The sequence below is a fragment of the Budorcas taxicolor genome, chromosome 1, assembly GCF_023091745.1.
Source record: "Budorcas taxicolor isolate Tak-1 chromosome 1, Takin1.1, whole genome shotgun sequence".
In the NCBI taxonomy this organism is placed as follows: domain Eukaryota; kingdom Metazoa; phylum Chordata; class Mammalia; order Artiodactyla; family Bovidae; genus Budorcas; species Budorcas taxicolor.
Genome location: NC_068910.1, coordinates 206,916,403 through 206,933,874, shown reverse-complemented (window position 1 = coordinate 206,933,874; position 17,472 = coordinate 206,916,403). Strand labels below are relative to the sequence as shown.

The following is a 17,472-nucleotide window of genomic DNA, read 5'->3' as shown; positions in this document are numbered from 1 at the left end:
GCAGCATACGCCGTGCAAAGCCTCCTGGAGCTGTGACAGGGTGAGCCTGGGGTGAATGCAGAGATAGGCCCCAAATCCCAACCTCGCTGCAGAGCCTGCAAGGCCGGGAGGAACCCGCCGAGGAAAGGCCTCCAGGCTGGGCATCGGGACCTGACTCTGCTCCTTCTCGAATAAACTGTGTACTGCAGGCAAGTCTCCCAACATCTCTAGTCTCCGACATCTCATCCTCAGAGTGGACAACACCAGCTCCACCTGCTTCAGGGTGTTGGGGGGCTCCCTTGGGCAGCCTCTGCCCTAAGCCCCACATGCTGGGATGACCACCTCACCCCATGGGTGAGATTCCTTCTCCCCGAGAGGCACAGTCGCCACATGGGCCTGAAGCCAGCCCTCCTGGTTTACCGGCTCTGCTTCTCATGGACTCTAGGGTCATGGGCAAACGCCTTATCCTCTTCAATGCATACCTTCCTCATCTGCTACGTAGGGAAGATACACAGCCTCTACAGAACACTTCCCAAGACTTCTGGGATGTGTTAAGCATGATCCAAACGTGTGCCAGGCAGGTACCAGCCCCATTTGCAGATGTGAAAATTGAGGCCCAAGATCATACAAGTAGCATGGGACACTGGTGGAGGCAAACTCCATTCTGCTGAAACCTGGGCCATGGGAAAAGCAACCCAGGGGGTGGGAGGGTGACTTGAGGCTGATGTTCTGAAGCACATCACCTCTCTAGCATCACCTTCTCTGGGGTCCAACACACAGGAGGCCTTCAATAAACGTCTGTTAGGCAAGAGCATTTGAGAGGCACATTGGTCTCGCATGGCATGAGTTAATACAATCAAATGCAGAGCAAGATCTGCTGGGGAAGCAGAGAGACATCTAAGCCCCTCCTGTCACCTGTTGCCAGGGGCAGGGGATGCGGTGATGTTCACATCACACATGAAACTAAGGGCAGACGGGACATGTCTGTGAAAGAGGGTCGGCCGGGAGGGTCAGGTGGACCACAGGAGCACGGGCAAGGGCTGGGGCTGCAGGGAAGATGCGACCCCCTCGCTCTGCCCCATGCACACTCCAGACCAGCGATCCCGAGGGGTTTAGGGCACAGCGACCACATGCAGAGAGCCTGTGGAGCCCAGGAAACGTGGGGCCAGCTGAAGCTGGAATGTGTTTACAACCATGTAGCTGACATCCCTGCAGTCCCTGAATAATGGCCCACTCCCTCCAGTATTCCTGCCTGGAGAATCCCATGGACAGAGGAGCCTGGTGGGCTATAGTCCATAGGGTCGCAAAGAATCGGACATGACTGAGCAACTGAACACACGCCACAGATTGTTGTTGTTTAGTTGCTAAGTCGAGTCTTTATCATCCCATGGACTGTGGCCTGCCAGGCTCCTCTGTCCATGGGATTCTCCAGGCAAGAACGCCGGAATGGGTAGCCATTTCCTTCTCCAGGAGATCTTCCTGACCCAGGGATCAAAGCTGACTCTACGACATTGGCAGGTGGAGTCTTTATTGCTGAGCCACCTGGGAAGCCCATGCCCCTGAGAGTTACCCTCCCCCCAACCCTGGGAACCTGTGAATACTGCCCTATAGTCTCTGCAGGTGTGCTTAGCTCAAGGCTCCTGAGACAATCCTGGATGATGTGTTGCTGCTGCTAAGTCGCTTCAGTCGTGTCCGACTCTGTGCGACCCCATAGACAGCAGCCCACCAGGCTCCACTGTCCCTGGGATTCTCCAGGCAAGAACACTGGAGTGGGTTGCCATCTCCTTCTCCAATGCGTGAAAGTGAAGTCGCTCAGTCGTGTCCGACTCTTGGCGACCCCACGGACTGCAGCCTACCAGGCTCCTCCGTCCATGGGATTTTCCAGGCAAGAGTACTGGAGTGGGGTGCCACTGCCTTCTCCGCTGGATGATGTAGGTGGGCCTAAGTGAAATCACAGTCACCAGGGAGGCGGGGTGAGAGCTAACAACACACGGAGGAGACGGTGATGTGAAGAGTGTGAGGCAGACACGACCTGGAGGATACTGGCCTTGAAGACTGGAGGGCTATGGCCACAAGCGGAGATCTGCCGGCAGCCCCAGATGCGGGAAGAGGCAGGAACGGATGCTCCCCCAGGGCCTCTGCCAACACCTTGACTCTGACCCCAGTGAAGCTCATTTAGGACTTTCAGCCTCTAGCACTGAGAAAGAATACATTTCTGTTCTTGGTTATTCAGTTTGTGGCGATCTGCTACAGATGCCCCAGGGATCTGGCACCCTTGACCTTCATTCTGGGATGGCTGGAATCTCTTTTGCAGGTGATAGGAGTTCTTTAGAGAGCTGGACCATAAAGAAGGCTGAGTGCCGAACTGATGCCTTGGAACTGTGGTGTTGGAGAAGACTCTTGAGAGTCCCTTGGACTGCAAGGAGATCAAGTCAGTCAGTCCTAAAGGAAATCAACCCTGAGTATTCATTGGAAGGACTGATGCTGAAGCCGAAGCTCCAATACTTTGGCCACCTGATGCAAAGAGCTGACTCAATGGAAAAGATCCTGATGCTGGGAAAGACTGAGGGCAAGAGGATGAGGTGGTTGGATGGCATCATCGACTCAATGGATATGAGTCTGAGCAAACTCCAGGAGATGGTGAAGGACAGGGAACGCTGGTGTGCTGTAGTCCATGGGGTTGCAAAGAGTGGGACACGACTGAGCGATTGAACAACAGTGAGGAGTCCTTGATGCTATGTGAAGTGTGGAGTGCATACAGGACTGGGATAAAACTTCAGGACTGGACCAGGGAAGGACAGGTTGAAGAGAGGAGACACTGATGGCTTGGAGGGTCAAAGGCTGCGATTTCCCCACCTTCCGTAAGAGCTGCTGTGGGTGTGGGGGAGGGAGGTGGAGAGGCTGGAGGGAACAGTGCCCAGTTGGAGGAATTCCGTCCTGGTTAGGGATGTTCACCAGCAGGACTCGGCCACCCAGATGCTGTAAACCCCCGCCTCCTCGGGCTCAGTGGGATCTCAGGGCCCATTTCCCACCCAGTCGGCAGCCACCTTCTCCCCATGAAACCCATTTGTCACGGCTGAGCCACTCAGCACTCTTGCCATCTCTCTGGATTACTCTGTGTTTTTTTTTCACTTCTGGTGTCTTCATTGTTATAAATAATGGATCACAGGCGACTGAAAATGCAGAAAGCGACGAACTAAAAGAATAAGAAATGTGCTGAGACAGGGCTGGAGGTGAGGACGTTCCCAAGGTTTCGAATCTGCTCTCCTTCTTGAGCTCTAACCCCAGTGAGAGGCAGCTCGTGACCCAGAGCCCAGTGCTCTGCTGCAGCAGAACTCTGAATGTGGTCCCGGGGATCCACTCCAGGCTCAGGGCTCCTGGGTGTCCCAGGGCAGGGAAGAGTGCAAAAGGGAAGGTACCAGGGAGGACCTGGGGCCCTGGGGACCATCCACGAGGAGCTTGGTTCCAACACGCAGCCTCTCCCACCCTGTCTCAAAGCAGATGAAGAAGGTGGGGGTTGGGCAAGGGCAAAAGACAAGAAGAAACCACGTGAAAGTGAGACCTAGGACTGGAAGGCGGGAAGGATCCCTCCCTCCAGCTCAGGTCAGACCTCAGCAGACCTGGGAAGCAGGCATCCGGTTCCATCATCACTTCCTGGCAGGAATGAATCGGGGATCCGGGGATCTGGGGTGTCTAGGGAAGCTGTGCCTTTCAGCCTTTTCCAGAGAAGGGTCCAGGCTTTCCGGGCTGTATTTGGAGAAAAGTCTTTAAGGAGGTAATGAAGTTAAAATTAGGCAACTGTATGAGTTTCCTGGGGCTGTTGTATTCATTGGCCAAGATCTTTTGGGTTTTTTTGTACAATGATGTGAAAAACCAGGAGGAAATCTTTGGTCAACCCAATAACAAGATACCACAAAAGGGCAGCTTAAACCCACAGAAGTTCATCCTCAGCTCTGGAGGCTGAAGTCTGCAGTAGAGCTGGCGGTGGGTTTGGGTCCTTCTGAAAACTCTCAGGGAGGATCCATGCTGTCTCTCTGCAGTTTGGACAGTGGCCAGCACCCCCGGGGCTCCTTGGCTTGTGGACGCATCAGCCCAGGCTTTGCCTCCACCATCTGTTCTCTGAACGGGCACACCTCCCTCTTCTTTAAGGACAGTCAAGTCCAGCCCCATCTCATCTCATCTTGCTTACATCAGCAAATAACCTATTTCCAAACATAGTCCATTCACAGGTTGTTGTGGGGGCGCGTGCGGTCAGAACATGGCCTATCTTTTGACACAATTCACCAAAAACATTGGGAACCCCCAGGAACAAGGCAAGATGAGGTGACAACGTGGGCGGACAGGAACTGGCCAGAGGAACCTGGGCCATCACACAGACACCCTGGTGGGCAACGGTGATCACATCGAGATGGGAGGCGGGGAAGGAAGGCTGCTGAACAGAGCTGGGGCATGGGGGAGCCGACGAGCTTCCAAGTGCAGTGGAGAGAGGCCTTCCTTCTTCCCTCCATCCCCTGCTGTATTTCCTTTTCTTTTTATTGTTTGAAATTTCATTAGAAAAATTGAGCATGCAACGTTATGTGCCGCCTGGATGGGAGGGGAGTGGGGAGGAGAATGGATACACGTATGTGTATGACTGAGTCCCTTGGCTGTTCACCTGAAACTATCACAACATTGTTAATCAGCTGGCCTCCAATACAAAATAAAAAGAAAGAGAAAGAAAAAATAGTTTTCGTGCGAGAAAACAAACGTCTCTCGGCATGGGCAATGGTAGCCTCCAACCCCACTGTCCAGCTTCTCACCCAGCCAGAGGCCAGTGTCCACCACCCAGAGAAAACCCCAAAGGGCCCCCCTACAGGTGCTATAAGTGCCTCCAAAGATCAGGGTTTCTGCTCGGTGCTGCCGGACTTTCAGGGGTGCTTGTCCTCGGGGTAACATCGGCCGGGCAGTGTCTCCCGGGCCACACTGAGACCCACATTGTCCCAGGCTGCACGGCACCCATGTCAACCAGCATGTGGAGGCCGTGTGACCCGAGCAGCCTCTGCACCGAACCAAACAGTTCCTCTCGGGTACACTGCTCCTAAAGTCTAATGCCTGGGGCTCACGGCACTTGGTTGAAAGCTGATATCCCATGGCTCCTTCTTCCAGAAGCCAAGCCTGGTGTTGCAGAGGAGGGTGGGAGCTGGAGGGGTCACCACAGGGCTGGAGACGGAGTCAGAGACCCCAGACCCAGAGAGGGCCCCGGCTACAGGACCAACACGAGAGACCCAGGGTCCTCCATCCCAAGAGAGGCCCTGGGCTTCGGGGAAGGGACTGGAAGGAGAGCAACTGGGCATAAGATGAGTCGGGAAAACCAGGGTGTGGAGCTCCACACTCCGTCACGTTCCGGGGGGGAAATATGGGGGACGCAGGGAGCAGGGGTCAGGTGGAAGGAAGTCTCAACATGTCCGTAGTTCAGAACATCAGCTGCGTCTGGCAGTTCATGAAGCCCACACCCTCCAGACTTGTTTACCAAAGCCCACAGACTCGGATCCCGATGATCAGAGCTTAACACCCTAGGCGCCTGGGATGGGCACCTGAGTCTCGCGCTGAGAAGGGCCGCCCTCGGCCTCCACCCACCCACAAGGCTGCTGCTCCTCCGCCACCCAGGCGTCACCTGCACAGGTGTGTGCTCTCCACTCCCCGAGGCTGTGACCCGTCTCATCCACCTTTTCCATCAGTGCCACCAGCACTGCTTCAAGAAACATTCCTGGAGGGAATTCACTGCTTCTACACGTTTCCCCATTATAACTTGGCCACCAGAAGTGCCCTCCACACCCTCATTCCTTGGAACATTCTGTGCGTCTCTGCCCAGAGGGCACAGATGCCATCTCTCATCTCTGCTCTTTGTGGCTCAGCCTTCAAAACACCACATGCAGAATCGATCTCCCATGCATGCTGGGCCACGGCTGCACATTCTGGCGGCTCCAGGGGGCGTCCTGGGCCATCCCTGGAGTCACGCGTTTCAGTGCTCCTTGTATTTGCTTCCAGCTTTCAATTTTTCTGTTATTAACAGCGACGGTAAGACATTTGAGGCTTACATAAGAAGCTTCATTGAGAGATTTTTTTTTAGAGTATGTATGACCATTAATTTTGAGTCTTTAAGCACTGCCCATATCTCAAGTTTTCCCCCTGTGAAGCTTACATAACACAACTCTGAGCAAAAACATCTTGGGGGCTGCTCCCCAAAGCACTCTGGAACTGGGGCGTGCAACAGACAGGCTCCAGACAAGCCACCAGCCACACCCGGCTGCTGCGGCTGACAGTCAGCCTTTACGTAACAAGGAACGACGCTCAGCGTGAGCTGCTTTTGCAAATGTAAACTGCAGGTGGAGAGATAGTTGAAGATCTCTAGATGATCATGTCAAATGCATGGCCTCTTTTTCTGTGATTTGTAACGCTGTGAAACTAAAAACAACAACAAAAAATCCCCAAGGCAGAAGCTGTGAGGATAAAGGCAGCCTGAGTCACTGGGTTCCGCTAACTGTTCTGCTTACAGAATGAATCAATATGATGTGCAGCCGGCCTCAGGGATGCCTGAGTCCCCTGGACAGCAGCCGGGTACCCGGAGCCTGCGGGGCTGGGCGTGGTGATGGGAGGGTGGTGGCCGCTTGCCTTGCGGCTGTGTTCTCTCTGGGCTAAACTGAGGAGGATCTGCCTGTGACAAACGGTCCTAACTCCCACCATCCACGGGTGGGCTCTGACTTTGTCTCCCTGAAGCTCCCCTACCCCGAACCCCCATAGGACCAGGCAGCTCTCCCAGGCTGCACTCGAGGGGCGGAGGGCCTGGGTTTGGGGGGTATAGTCAGTGGACAAAGGAAGACAGCGAGTTCCGCCAGGCTACAGGGGCCAGTGACTGGCCAAGCATGCTCCACACACGGCTCGCTTCCACAAAAAGGCTTCTTCCGCCTATAAGATTACTGTTAAGTGTTTGTGAGTATCTCTACAAGTCCTTCCAGCAGAATAAATGAACCAGAGGCCTAGAAACGCTCATGCAGCTGGAGCGTGTGCAGACACGCAGGCTGCCCCGCGTCACTATCCGGGCTGGTGGTCCCGGTGCATCCAAGCCGAGAGCCTGCACTGGGGGGTCATGTCCCCTCTTCCCACCCTCCCTCCTGACTGCAGTCCCCACAGAGCGCCGCCTCAGAAACAGTCAGAGGATAAATGAAAGGCATTCCCGGTCTCGTCTTTCCTGGAAAGAATGGGGGGAGTGTGGCCTGGGGGCCAATCTGGGGAACACAGTCACCAGTGTCATTGAGCAGGACGCACCCGTGGGGCTGGCCCGGCCCTTCGTTCCACGGGGCATGCCTGGATATGGCCCTGGGCCTGGAACGATGGGGAGATGCACAAGGCCAGGGGTCTCGGGAAGGCTCCCCCAACAAGACACAGAGATCTAGCAACTCAAATCCGTGACGCAGATGAATAAAAATAAAAACCACGTGACCTTACAGAGCACACACTACGCACCACCCCATTTCAGCACACGGCATACACACTTGAATTTCATCACAGCCACCCTGCAAGGTGGACGCTTGCTTCCCCCCAGCACACAGATGAAGACACTGAGGGACGTAACCTGCCTGCACACTCACGGTTACAAACGCACACAAACTGCACCCCTCCCTGAATTGATGCTCTTGACGCTGATGTCATGCTGCCGGTAAACGGACTGAGTGTAATCGCAATCGGAAAAGCATCTGTCTTCCCTGAACAGTTTACTCTCATCCCCGCCTGCAATACATCACACTTCATGGACCACGCTGCAAACACCCGCCCGAGATGAACACAACCAGGTCTGGAAAACGGGAGGACTCTGGGAACACAACGTTTTCCAGAAGACACAATAATGCACCACTGCAACAGACCTACTCTTTGCAAACTGAGGAGAGAAGAGGGGAAATGATTCAGGTTTACAAGATAGCAGGCAGATTCACTGATGAATAAATGGGTCAGCAAGATGTGGTCCATCCACACAGGGCAATCTGACTCAGCCTTAAAGAGGAAGAGCATTCTGACACCTGCCACAACTTGGATTAGCCTCAAGGATGTGATGCGCAGGGAAAGAAGCCAGCCATGAAAGGACAAATACTATACGACTCCCCCCCTCTACAGGGGGTCCCCAGAGAAGTTCAGATTTACAGAGATGGTAGACAGAGTCACTGGTGCCAGGGTCTGTGGACGGGGACAGAAAGGCAGTGTTTAGTGGGGACAGAGTTTCATTTGGGGAAATGCGGAAGTTCTGGAGATGGATGGTGGGGATGGTTGCACAACAGTGCGAATAAATTAACACCTCTGAACTGTACACGTAAAATGGTGAAGATGGTAACACTGTATGTTATGCGTATTTTACTACAATTTTTGAAAATTAAAAAAAAATATTAGGCAGGGAATCTGAACCCAAATGAACAGAACATTCAGGGTCTTCTTTAATCGTGTCTAGACTGAGTTAAAAAGCAGACACATCACTCTTCCGACAAAGGTCTATACAGTCAAAGCTATGGTTTTTCCGGTAGTCATATATGGATGTGAGAGTTGGACCATAAAGAAGGCTGAGCGCTGAAGAACTGATGCTTTCAAACTCTGGTGTTGGAGAAGACTCTTGAGAGGCCCTTGGACTGCAAGGAGATCAAACCAGTCAATCCTAAAGGAAATCAACTGTGAACATTCATTGGAAGGTCGGCTGCTGAAGGTGAAGCTCCAATACTTTGGCCACCTGATGCTAAGAGCTGACTCACCGGAAAAGACCCCGATGCTGGGAAAGATTGAGGGCAGGAGAAGAGGGTGACAGGGGATGAGATGGTTGGATGGCATCACCAACTCAATGGACATGAGTTTGAGCAAGCTCCGCGAGTTGGTGATGCACAGGGAAGCCTGGCGTGCTGCAATCCATGGGGTCACAAAGAGTCAGGCAGGACTTGGCAACTGAGCACCAACAGACAGAGTCAGGTGCTGAAAGTTTCTGTTTGGGCCAAAGTTCCCACTGGGTGAAGAGCTCTGGGAATCAAGAAGGAGATGTGGCACCTGGCGGAGGTGATGGAGCCGGTGCAGGGGACAGGCAGGCAGGAGCAGGACCAAGGCACGCAACCACACCATCGACTGCAGACATTACTTTTCTGAGACTGAAAATGCTTGGTGCCATCTCCAAGGCAGCTGAACGCACTGTGCAGTGACCCACAGCACAGCTGTAAACTGGTGCCCAGGGAGACATGCGCGCACTTTTTAGACTCCTGCAGCTGTATCTTCAGGTGTGCATGGTCTTAGAATACACTTTTCTCAGAAAGACTCACAACCCTGGAAATGCAAATAGCCACAAAAGCATGAGGAAACAGCCCGGTGAGCCAAGCAAGAGGCTCCATGTCAACGCCTTTCGAGCTGGGCCACTGACGTGCCCCTTCCACTGGCTGTGAGCCATCCCCGCCTGGAGCCCAGGCCTCTGTCCCACCCAGGCAAGGGCTGTGGGGCCCCTCTTCCATCTCATGGCCTGTCTGTTCTGAGAGGGGAGGGGTGGAGATGGAGCATGGAGAAATCCTTCAGTGGGGTGGGACTGGGCTACTTGTCATAAGGACACCTGAGGTCCCTCTGAGTCCTCTGGGGACCCTCTTAGACCTTCTTGCCAAAGTCTGCCCCCCCAGGCCCCAGGAGTGCAGCCTGCCAATCATAGACAGTAAACCCAGGACAAAGGTGCAGGGTTGCAGCCTGTAGTGACTCCAGGCTACCTGTCCACTCAGCTCCCGCTGCCCACAGCCGGGCTGGTGTCTGGGCCCCCATGGCTGGCACAGGGCTCAGCATCCTGGAGGCATCCCTTTCACCTCTTATCTGCACGTTGGTTCTGACGGGGCGCTCTGCCCGTGCTCCTCTTCCCTGATGCCCGGGGCTGTATTCTGCATGTTTCTGAGGCCAAGCAGCCCCTCAGCCCATAAGGGCTCTGGCGAGACCACTGGTGCCTTCGCTCAGGGCATGAGGTAGCCCTGCTGCCAATAGGTATCGCCTCTGCCAGGCTGGAGAAGGAGCTGCCTGGGCAGTGGGCCCTGGGGCCTCAGGGCCTTGGCACTGCCCCCTCTTTGTGATTATCTGTCGTAGTGGGCTCACAGATACGGAACTGACACCGAGGCACTGCCAGGCTCCTTCCAGAGTCTGCGAGGGGATAGGTCCTGGGCACAGGGAGGGGGGCCAGGGGACAAGATGCACTTCACTGAGCCTCTGCAGGGGGCCAGCTCTGCCCTGGGCTCCATGTGGCTGGTGTTCAGAGCCATCTGCATCACCCCATGGGGGGCGGGGCTCCAGCATCACACCCACCTCATCGAGGAGAAGGTGACCTCCCTGGGGGCTTCCCCTGGCAGAGCCGGGCACTGAGATGCTGTGTCCAGCACCAGGGCCTCCACCCACCACGTAGGTGACTGCGGAGAGCAGCCCTGCCCCCTGCACTCGGCCTACAAGGTCTCCACATCATTATCCGTCAACCCCAATGGCATTAGCAGGGTTCGGGCCCCCAGCCAACCCCCTCCCAGGGCCTCCAGGTGTCAGGAACTGTCTGGCTTAAGAGGCCTCCAACCATAGCCCGTGGGAAGGAGGAGGAAGATCTGCAGCCTCCTGGGTCCCCCGTGGCCTTGGGCTAGAACGCGTGAGACCCTGCTCCTGAGAGGCTGTGTTGGGGAGCACCAGTACGTCCCTCTGGAGTCAGGTGGCTGCACTCTAGCGTCTGATCTATGTGGTGAAGAGAGACTGAAAATGGAGACGCGCCAATGTTCACAGCCCAGCTGGAGACAGGGTCATTGCGGGCGAGGGGCAGGGTCTCTGCCCCATGATGACTGGGGCTGCCTCCATTTACACTGAAACCCCGAGAGGGTGTGGAATGACCCCCTTTCTCCAGCTTCCTTGGCTGCAATTAGCTTGTGTTGCTGCTGTTGCTGCTGCTGCTGCTAAGTCACTTCAGTCGTATCTGACTCTGTGGGACCCCATAGACGGCAGCCCACCAGGCTCCCCCGTCCCTGGGATTCTCCAGGCAAGAACACTGGAGTGGGTTGCCATTTCCTTCTCCAATGCACAAAAGTGAAAAGTGAAAGTGAAGTCACTGAGTCGTGTCCAACTCTCATCGACCCCATGGACTGCAGCCTACCAGGCTCCTCCGTCCATGGGATTTTCCAGGCAAGAGTACTGGAGTGGGGTGCCATTGCCTTCTCCATAGCTTGTGTTACCATTTCAAAATATCCTTTTAAAGCTCTTCCATTATGAACATTTAAAGGAAGATAAATGACTTTGCCAACAAAGGTCCATCTAGTCAAGGCTATGGTTTTTCCTGTGGTCATGTATGGATGTGAGAATTGGACTGTGAAGAAGGCTGAGAACCGAAGAATGGATGCTTTTGAACTGTGCTGTTGGAGAAGACTCTTGAGAGTCCCTTGGACTGCAAGGAGATCCAACCAATCCATTCTGAAGGAGATCAGCCCTGAGATTTCTTTGGAAGGAATAATGCTAAAGCTGAAACTCCAGTACTTTGGCCACCTCATGCAAAGAGTTGACTCATTGGAAAAGACTCTGATGCTGGGAGGGATTGGAGGCAGGAGGAGAAGGGGACGACAGAGGATGAGATGGCTGGATGGAATCACTGACTTGATGGACGTGAGTCTGAGTGAACTCCAGGAGTTGGTGATGGACAGGGAGGCCTGGCGTGCTGCATGGGGTTGCAAAGAGTCGGACACGACTGAGCGACTGAACTGAACTGAACTGAAATGACTTTGCTGGGACTTCCTTTGGAGGGCGACCAAGGGGAGCCACCGTCCACCTGGTGGTTATGTGAGGACCCAGACAGCAGCAAAGCCCAGAGAACTATGGAGGGTTTTTTGGACGATCCCTGCACAGATGAGCCAAGACCCTGCCGATGGGCAGGGAAGGGAGGGTCTGAGTGAGGGGCGAGCCAGCACACGCCTGAGGTTGAAAGGGACCCTCCACTGGGCTTGGCCAGGTGGCCGGACAGACATCCCAGGAGGGGAGACATTTCATGAGCCAGGGAAGGATTCCAGGCCTCGCCACGCTGATCACACTGGACAAGACTGTGGCAGGGGCACCCTTCAACAAACAGAGGACAGGACTGCCCTGAAGATGAGCAGCCAGCCTGAAAGGCCAAAGCCTGTGTCTGTGCCAAAGGGCGGCGAGGCTGACATCCTTGGAGGGAGCAGGGCTGGAGCAGGACGGGGGACATGGGGAGCCTGTAGCAGGGCAGGCAGAGCCAGGCCCCCCAGAGCAGGGAGGAGGGCCTGAGCCCCAGGGAAGCCGCTGGGGAGGGGATGGCGGCCTGGCCCTGAAGGTCCACAGGGGCTAACTGCTGGCTCCCGAGGAATCCATGGCAGGGCCCGGGGCCCCACGTGGCAACAGAGCCAGGTTGAGAGGAAGGCACCACATGGAGAGGAGCCTCGGCAGAGGAGGGCTTAGCTCCAGGGGGCAAGAGGGGGAGCAGTCCCAGTGCGGAGGTGGGGGGACCCAACCACAACCAACCGTCGGGAACTGGGAACAGCCTTCTGCTGACATTTCAACAACTTCCCAGGGCTCTGTCTGCTCTTCCTTCCAGGCTTTTCTCATTTGTTCCATTATTTCAGGGCAGAAACAACCAAGCAGAACTCAAGTGGCCGATGCCCATTGAGACCTGGATTCCAGCTACAGAGCGAGGCAGGGATGCAGCTCAGAGCGGCCAAGAGCACCTGGTGAGGGGCTCTCCCGCGGCGGCGGCGGGGTGGGGGGACATCGCTAGACAGGCAATGCACAAACAGGTCCCTTTCAGTGCCACTTATGATGGTCCCCAGAATGACTGCTCTTGCCCAGACAAGGCTTCTCACTAAGCCCAAGCCCAGGGCCAGGGATCCCACAAAGGCCTCACTCGGCCTCCCTCAGAAGGTGGGCAAACCCACACCCAGACGTGCCACCAGGCAGGAGTCCCTCAAGCTCCCTGATGCCAGTGGCATCATCTGTCTTGCCCCAAGCAACCCAGCCAAGCCCAACCCTCCTCCGGAGGCGGATGGGAGAAAGGAGCAGATTCTGAGGTGGGGGAAACCTTGGAGAGAAACAGCAAGCCCTCTGGGTGGGGGTAAGATGCATCAGCTCCAGAGAGGAGTCCTTACAGGAAGGTTCCCGGCTCCCACTCCCTCCTCCTTCAGCTGGTGCCGAGCGGTACCAGGTCCCACCCATGCCCCCGACAAGTGGCGGACCAGGAGATGTGGACGGGTGTGTGGAGATGCAGCTGGCTGCGCGAGGTTGCCGCCCTGGCCTTTCGACAGTCACAGGCCGGGTCCTCCTGAGGCTGCCTGGCCTGGGAAGAGGGCCCCTTCCCAACCAGGCTGGTCTTCCCTAAGAAAGGAAGCCTCTTCATGGAAACCCACACGTAGCCAGCATCAGCCCATTCCACCAGCTGGGTCCTGCTGTGTCCCGTCCCTCACCGGGCGCCCTGCAACAGCAGCAGTTCAGTCTGTCCCTCCCGGGGGAAGCAGGATGGGGGAGGGTATGCAAAGGGGCCATGGCTTGGTGGGTCTCACCGAGCGCCATGAATGCCCCATTCACCCTGGACCCCAGCCCTCAGCAAGGAGCAGCTGCTCAGTGAACACGTGGGATAACTGAGTGATTTGCCCTGTCCACTCTGATTCCTGCAACAAGCAGGACGAGGAGCACCCCCACGCGGCAGTGGAGAAACGTGACTGAGGGAGGTTAGGGAACTAATCCAGATCTGAGGGGCTGGAAGTGGAGGCCCCAAGGAGGGACTGTCTCCCTGCATGCCTCTCCGTCCCCTTGGAGGCCACTTCTGGGTATACCCAGGAAGGACCCAGACCCGGGAAGATTAGCCCTGTCTGCCCACCCCGCCCCCAAGCCACCTATGCACAACCTCTGCAGGAAAAGCCCGCAGATGGAATATGGATCCTTCAAGGGAACCCCAGACCCCTGTGGCGACCCCGCACTGGGTACCTGGGTGGGTGATGTGACCTGTGTGCTCGAGTCTCCTTCATACCAAGGAAGCAGGGAGCCAGTCACCGGGGAGCCACCAGTTTCTCTAAGAATCTGGAACACGTACAGCATTATCCCTAGGGTACATCCTCAGAGGGGATGCTGGCAGGCCATCCCTTCGGACAACTTTAGATCTGCCCCCCAGGCCGTACGGGAGCAGATACTGTCCGAGAAGCCGCTGTTCTGAATGTTACCTTCTTCCTCCCATTTGGGGCCCTCCCTGGGGGGAACAGGAAGGACCAGGAGCCGGAGAACTGGAGGGACGGAGTGCAGAAACAACATGGGAGCCGCCGAGGGCCGACAGTTCCCCCCCCAACCCTGCCTCCCCAGGCTCTCCCCTCAAGAGTGACTTCCCCAGAAAGGAGAAGGGATGGATGAAAGGAAGACAGAGCACGACGGCATGCCGGGAACTTTGGGAATTAATCCAGCGCCTGGGACTTTAAGAAACCGTGGCCACTGAAAACGTTTCTGTAGGAGCTCTCAGCCCAGGATTTAAAGTCCCAACTGAGCTGCTGGGTGTCAGTGTGAGGTAGGCTGGGGGTTAGGACTTCTAGCACACCCTCGGAACCCCAGATGATCCAGCTCTCCCCAGGGCTAAAGGTGCAGCCAGGAGCCCTACCCCACAGCCCCCTAGCACCAGCAGCAAAGGCAGAGGACACAGAGCAAGGTCAAGAAGCAGTGAAAGTGATGGCTGAGGTCTGAGGACCACGGTCTGCCTCCTCTCGTTTGTATCAAAGGGCATGGACCAACCACAGAGAACATCACACCTGCTGTGTTCCAGAGGGTTCCAGGCACTCAGTCTACTTGGCCTCCTTCACTGTTCACAACAGTCTACAAAGACAACGCTCTTGTCCCACCTTACTGGCCTGGAGGCCAGCTCAGGAGAGCTCAGGGTTAGGTGTCCAGGATAACAGAAAGCAGTGGAGTTGGCACTCCATATCAGATCTGGCCGCTCCTGAACACAGGTGCTCACTGTCTCCCAGGACTGCCTGCCCGGCTGCTTTTGTGGAGATCACCAGAACCTCGAGTATCTCAGCAGCAAAATGTCCCCAAGTACAGCCGAGTCAAGCCCACCACTCAGCACTCCCCTCCCTCAGGAGCCTGTCTTCCACTTGGCACCCACATCCCATTGGACTTCTCCAGGAAACCTTCAGGACATTCTTGGGAGGGAACTGTCACTTCTGATGCTGACAGCATCTCATCTCACCTCTTTCAAAAGATAAAAGGGGTCGAGCTTTGATAATTTTCCTCTGTTGGGATAGAAAAAGTGTGTGTGCTTGTGTGTATGTGTGTGTCTTTGCCTGTGTGTGTACATGAGTGTGTTTGTATGTGTGCATCTTTGCCTGTGTGTGTGCATGCGTGTGTGTTTGTGCTTGTGTGTGTGCGCCTGTGTGTATGTTTGCCTGTGTGTATATGTACGTGTGTCTATATGTGCTGTGTGCATGTGTGTGCTTGTGTATGTGTGCATCTTTGCCTGTGTGTGTGCATGCGTGTGTGTTTGTGCTTGTGTGTGTGCCTGTGTGTATGTCTGCCTGTGTGTATATGTGTGTCTATATGTGGTGCACGCCTGTGTGTGCTTGTGTGTATGTGTGTATGTTTGCCTGTGTGCACTTGTGTGTCTATATGCGGTGTGTGCACGTGTGTGTGCCTGTGTGTATGTGTGTGGACACATTTTATGTGCACACTGTGTGTGGATGCATGTGCACACGTGTGTGTCCATGTGCGCATGTCTGTGCACACGTGCCCATGCTGGAGCATGGGAGTACTCAGCGGAGGGCCCTTTCTCCCTCTGGGGAGGCTGTTAAATTCCTGTGCAGTCACAGATGTCCAGTCCTGGAAGCCAGGGGACCTGGGGGAGTCCTGAGTCTGGTGACCACTTGCCCTCGCTTCAGAGCCCCTGCTCCCCGTTATCTGGTTCCAATGAAGTGGGCTACGGGGGGGAAGGGGAGCCCATACTTCTCCTTTCTTGGGATGAAGCAGGGGATGGGGCGAGAGTGAGGCTGCTGGCAGAGGGTGTCTGAGAACCCCAGACACCCAAGCCCTGGCGCCTGCTCTGTGCCCGGCTGGGGCATCTCCTCCTGCTTCCCGGCTCTGGGTGCGCCTTGAGAAGAGCAAAGTGAGCCGTGGCGGATGCACGGCTTCGCTGGTGTCCAGCTGGAGTATTTCCCTCACTGTGGCCTTCCTCTCCCACACCCCCCAGGACCTCAGAGGGGGCTTAGGGAAGCGTCCTCCAAGCCAGCTCTCTTTTTGTCCCTCTCTGCCAATCAGAAGCAGGAGATGGTCTGAATGCAGAGCTCATCCGGAGGGTCATCAGGTCTCTCCACAGTCCCCAGGGGGTGAAGCAGCCCGGGTCACCCCCTCCAGGCTCAGGGCTGCCCACCTGCTGGGATGGGGAACCGAAGGGGTGGGAGATGACAGCCCCTGCCGTGCCAGCCTCCAGCGACACCCGCCCCAACCTGCTCCCCGCTAGGCAGGAAGCGGTGCCCGGCCCCCGCAGGGGCTTCGAGCTCCACGCACCACCCGCCCCCCCTGTCCGGGGTGTCCGTCCCGCGGGTTTGCCCACCGGCTCCTGGGGCGACTGTTCCAGGGTCCTTCCACCGGAAATGAAAGGCTTAATGGGCCAGCCTCCGAACGTCGGAACTTAGCCTAATCAGATCTGTTACAAAGAAAGCTCTGCCCAAGGAAACGAAAAAATACTCCCCTTGCGGTCGCCCCTTTCCACCGGGCCACGCGTGGGGACACCTGCCCCGCGGAGCCCCGCCGCCCCCCGCCCAAGTTGTCGGAGGCCGCAGCCGCCTCTGCGGATGCGCGGGCGCTGGACCGCGGACCCCTCCCCCGCCGGCGCCCCCTGGCCGGCCCCCACCCGCCACCGCGACCCCGCGCGGTCACCGGGGAGGAGCTGCCTGCGGGCGGGCACGGCGAGGGGCGCGCGGGGAGGGCGCTCGCAGCCCGGCGCGGGAGGCTGGGGAGGGGGCTACCTTCTGAATGCGTCCATCGATGTCCAAGTAGATGGCCTTGGGCCGGTAGCTGGAGGAGCCGGTTCCCATCTTGCCGAGCGCTGCACTTGGACTTTTTACTGTACTTTCTCGACGCCAGCCGCCGCGGGGAGGGCGGGGCGTGGGAGGAGGGGGCGGGCGGCGGGCGGACGCGGGGGCCAGCCAACCAGCGCGCCGCCGGGCGGGGCCGCGGGCTCGGCTCCTCCTCCTCCGCCTCCCCTCCTTTTCCTTCCCGCCCCCTCTCTCCTCTCTCCCCGGTTTACACTCCGTTCTCCTCCCCTCCCACTTTAAGGCACGCCCCCTCATCGTCCCTTTGACTCCAGCCGCCTTGGGAATCAGGGCCAAGTGGGTAGCCAGTCTCCGATTGCTCTCTGGACAGGTGCTCATAGTGAGTGACTCCCTCTGACTGCAAAGCTAGTCGCTTGCCCACGTGACCATATTCCCATAGCGACCCCCTCTGGCTGCAGGGCTGGTC

General features: G+C 56.5%; 1 protein-coding gene across 1 annotated transcript in view; it reads right to left on the bottom strand.

The window, feature by feature from the left end:
- The window catches only part of PDE9A (phosphodiesterase 9A), a 106,112-nt gene extending 89,035 nt beyond the window's left edge, over positions 1 to 17,077 (bottom strand). The window contains exon 1 of the mRNA XM_052638890.1: positions 16,980 to 17,077. Within this exon, the coding sequence (XP_052494850.1) occupies positions 16,980 to 17,048 (69 nt within the window). The 5' untranslated portion in view covers positions 17,049 to 17,077. The remainder of the gene's footprint in view (positions 1 to 16,979) is intronic.
- Positions 17,078 to 17,472: the final 395 nt, after the last annotated feature.